At 63.0% G+C, this 4,187-nt stretch overlaps 1 protein-coding gene across 1 annotated transcript; it reads right to left on the reverse strand.

The window, feature by feature from the left end:
* Window positions 1–945: 945 nt before the first annotated feature.
* VGF (VGF nerve growth factor inducible) lies at window positions 946–2,487 on the reverse strand. Its single transcript, XM_029283585.1, has one exon. The coding sequence runs from the start codon at window positions 2,485–2,487 to the stop codon at window positions 946–948; it is 1,542 nt and encodes a 513-aa protein (XP_029139418.1).
* Window positions 2,488–4,187: the final 1,700 nt, after the last annotated feature.

Below are 4,187 nucleotides of genomic sequence, written 5' to 3' on the forward strand. Positions count from 1 at the left end.
AGGAGGAGGAGGAGGAGGAGGAGGAGGAGGAGGAGGAGGAGGAGGAGGAGGAGGAGGAGGAGGAGGAAACAGAGGGTGAGTTCTTCGGTAACAAGTTGTTCCATTACAACCCCCTGCCCCAAGTCCAATAATTATATTTCGGGGAAGCCTGTGGACCAGAATTTGACCTAACTGGCTGCTGTCTCTCCTTGTCTCTTGAAGGCAGAACAGAACCCCCGTCCCTCAAAGTCGCCGTCTAGAGCTAGCTGGAATTGACCAATGCTGCAATCCATACTTCAGGATCAGCCCCAACCCACCCTGGACCGCCTTGTGGTCTAGACTGGCTTGTCTGCCTTGCCAGACTTCATGGGGGTGGGGGAGGCCAAGGGGTCTGACTTGAGACATGGGAGGGCGGGTGAAGAGGGAGCATTTTGGAGGTGGGTCTTTGTCGCCACACCCGACTTCCCGTCTCTCGCCTGACTCCTTTCTGCAAATTCTTTCTGCAAGTGCCACGGAATGTGGCCTTCTCGGGAGTTCTGCCAGACAGGGTGGGAGGGGCAACCAGGAGCTTCCGGGGAGTCGCCCTGGGAAGAGGGGGCTTGTGGTTTGTCCTGTTCTGCTCTTGCGGAGGCCTCTGGCTGCACTGCCTTTCGGGGGGGGGGGGCTTAAAGAGTCTGTGGGAAGGGCTGCTCAGAGAGGCTCCTTTAGGCCTGAGGATGGAGGAAGGGAAGGTCCCCTTTCCCCCAGTGGGGGGGGGGGGCAGCTGTTCTGAAGTCGGATGAAAAGGGAGGGGGGCTGGCTGCCCCCCAGGCACTGGATCCTGGGACCTTTCACCCGGTGGGGAGACTCGGTTCTCCTGAATCATGCAAGAACCCAGATTTATGTCAGAAACACTGTGAGTGGCCAAGTTTCTTTGAGGGGGGGTGGGCGTGGGGGTGGGGGGAGAAGCAGCTGCTGCCACCTTCACTAGAAAACTTTGGGGCGCTTCATCAGAAGGTTCTCCAGGTAGTTCTCCAGGTCCTCATCATGGGCTTGGATGTCATAGTAGCCGTCCCGTGGCACCGTGGGGCCCGGCAGGTGGCGGTAGTGGTGGCGGGCTGCAGTTTGGAAAGTCCGGGGGCTGATGTGGTTGGAGACGTGGTTGGTGCCTCCGTCCTTGGCCTGGTATCGCTTGGGCACCGGGAACTCGTTCCCCTTCAGGACCTCGTTCCAGGCGGCCTCCTCCTGCTTGGGGAGGTGGCGGTAGGTCTGGAAGGCCGTGGGGCGGAAGGCCTTGGGGACGGGGCGGGCCTCTTGGCGAGCACTGGGGTGGGAAGGGGCCTTCCTGGGCTTGCTGCGGGAGGGAGCCCCCAACGGCTTGCCCTTGCTGCGGGGCTCGGGCCCCACCCCCTCCTCCTTCTTCTTTTTCTCCACATCGTTGATTATATCAATGACGTCATCGGCGGGCAAGTGCAGCTTGCTGGACAGCTCAATCAAACGGTCAATGGTGTTCGGATCTATGTCCTCCTCCTCCTCCTCCTCCCCCACCTCCGGGGTCTCGTTGGACCGTTTGTCTTCTGCCACGTTGTCCTCCCCGTCTCCAAAGAGGAGGGAGGCCGCCTTGCTTCCGCCTCCTCCTTCTGACTCCTCCTGAGCATTGGCCCCTCGCTGCCCCTCCTCCTCCTCCTCCTCCTCTTCGCCATCCTTCAGCAAGTACTGGAGGAGCAGGTCGGAGGCCACGTCTGCCAGGCGCTCCTCTTCGGCTGCAGCCCGGCGGGCCTCCTCCGCCTGCCTCCGGCTCTCGGCCAGCTCCTCATAGCGGCGCTGCAGGAGCTGGTGCTCCAGATGCTGCTGCTGCCTCAGCTTCCGGGCTCCGGCCCAGGGCTCCTGGGGGGGCGCCCTGCGCTTGGTGTGGGGCTTGAGTTGCTGGTACTCCTCCAGTTCCTTGATCACGTCGTCAGGGCGGGGCCCTTGGGGAGACTCGGAGGGGGCCGCCGGATGGCGGTAGGAAGGCTCCCCTTGCTGGTCGGTGGGGCTGAAGTGCTGCAGCTCCTTCAACATGGACTTCAGGTTCTCTAGCTCCTGCTGGTCAGAGGCCCTTTCCTCGGCCTCCTGGGCCTCCTCCTCCTGTGGCCGATCTCTGTCCTTGTTGGATGGCCAGCCCTGCAGGCTCTCTGGCTGCACATCAGAGCTCCTGGTCTGGCCCCGGATGCGTTCTTCATCGGCCCTGGGCTTGGGGCTGAGGGGCGACTCCCTGGAGCCCTGGGGTGCAGTCTGAAGGGCTTGCAGGAGGACAGCGGCGAGGGCCTCGGGATCCAAGTCTTGGAAGAGCTCCTCTCTGCCGCCCTTCTGCTGCCCGGCATCCGGGCCCACCTCTGCCCACTCTTTCTTGGCCGCCTCTGGAGCTTCGCCCAACCGGCCCTCCAACCCCTGAGGAAGGGGGGCAGCCAGCTGGAGACGGGACTGCACCAAAAGGCAGAGAAAAAGGACCCGTGTCCCTCTGCGGAGAGGTTGGGGCCACACCATCATGATGCACAACTGGATGACCTGTGGAGGGGGGGAGACAGACAAGGGGCAAGGTCAGGGCTTGAGTGTCCCAGGAGCAATAGAAACACGTGTGACCCCCAGAACCGTTGACAAAAGGAGCTGGCTGGGCCTTCTACTCCTGTCAGAGGTGAGGTGACACCTCCCCCCACCCCCACCCCCACCCCCGGTTAGATGGCCACCTATTCTCTCATTAACAACCCCCCTCCCCCAGTTAGCTGCTTTTTTGCCAGCTGCACAGTTAAGGGAGGGTTCCCTCTGCAGGGCACACGGATTGCAGGTGGGCCTGCTATCAAGCACTCTTCCCGGGCCCCTTTTGTCGGAAGGCCTCCTGGTGGGCACACTCACTAGGCCTTACCTGGGCCACCAAGGGGCATTGCTCCAAGGAACATGGTACTCCTCCCCCTCCCAGGAGTCTGCACTCACACCTCCTGCCTTCTCCAGTGTGTGTTGGGGGGGGAAGGAGGGGGGCTCCTCCTTTGAAACGAATTTCTGTTATTGTTGCTTCTTGCCAACCCAACCCATTTGTTCAGCCCAATCTTCTGGGAGTGGACTTGCCTCCCCCCAGAACGAAATCCTCTTTTCATAGAATGTGCTTCTCCTGTGTCTCACCTAGTTCTTGGGGGGGGGGGAGATGATGGACTCGACATGTGATGCTTTGGTCTCTGCCCCTTTTTGTGATTTTGGAAGGAGCAGCTCATGCTTCCCTTGGCCCAATTATCACCCCCCCCAGCCAGCCCCCCCCAACCCTCCCAGCTACTGGTGCAGATGGTCCTCTGGAGGGGGGAAAGAGCAGCTTCCCCTTCCTCCCCCCCCCCAGCAGAGCAACAGCAGACCGCTCTGCAGTCCCCACACCCACCGCCCTTGCTGGCGGGGAGTGCTGGGGAAGCGCAGCCTCGACCCCCTCCCCTTCAGATCCCCTGCTGAGATCCTGCGCCCTTTCGCCCCTCCTCCTCTAGGATCGACTTCGGCCTGCCGACCTCTCGGCCGCGCCCCAGAGCCTCTCATGCCCGTCGGATTCAGCCTCGGCGATTTCCGCAGTGTTTACCCCGAGCGACGCCTCCCCATTCTCCTCGGAGACCCTCTGGGAGGCTTCCCCTTCCCCTCGCCACTCCTCCCTCCTGCTTTTCAGAAAACAACAACGCGAGGCAGATCTTCCGTGGGGCCCGCCCTCCCCCTCCCCCTTTGCGCCCGAGTTAGCCGGGTTCCTACATTGGGGTCCCTCCCGCCTGAATTCCAGAGTGACGCAAGTTTTTTCCCTTGCCCTGGCCGCGTCCCCCTCCCGAAGGCTCGGCGATCTGGCTTCGTCGCCCGCAGTCCGGGCTCTCCCACCCAAGTGTCCCCTGCGACGGGGAGCCCCCGCCGACCGGCTTTTTCCTGACGCCAGATCGCTTGGCTCGCTCCCCCCCCCCCCCGTGGATGGGCGAGGCCGGGGGGGGGCGGTTGTCGTCCTCCCCCTCTTCTTGGGAGAGGGCACTCCCGCCCACCCACCAGCGCTCACCCACGTTTCTCTGTGGTCCGGGAGGGAGGAGCGCGTTATCGGCTCGGGTGTAGCTGCGCCGCCGGGGACTCCACCCTTTCGCCGGTCCGCCCGTTCGCCGCCGCCGCCGCCGCCGCCGCCTGCCTTTCCCGGGCGTCGCTCTCTGCCGGACAGCCTTTCAGCACCTTGAACAGCGGCAGGGCTG

Source organism: Protobothrops mucrosquamatus, unplaced genomic scaffold (assembly GCF_001527695.2).
Source record: "Protobothrops mucrosquamatus isolate PMUCROS unplaced genomic scaffold, P.Mucros_1.0 scaffold141, whole genome shotgun sequence".
Lineage (NCBI taxonomy): Eukaryota > Metazoa > Chordata > Lepidosauria > Squamata > Viperidae > Protobothrops > Protobothrops mucrosquamatus.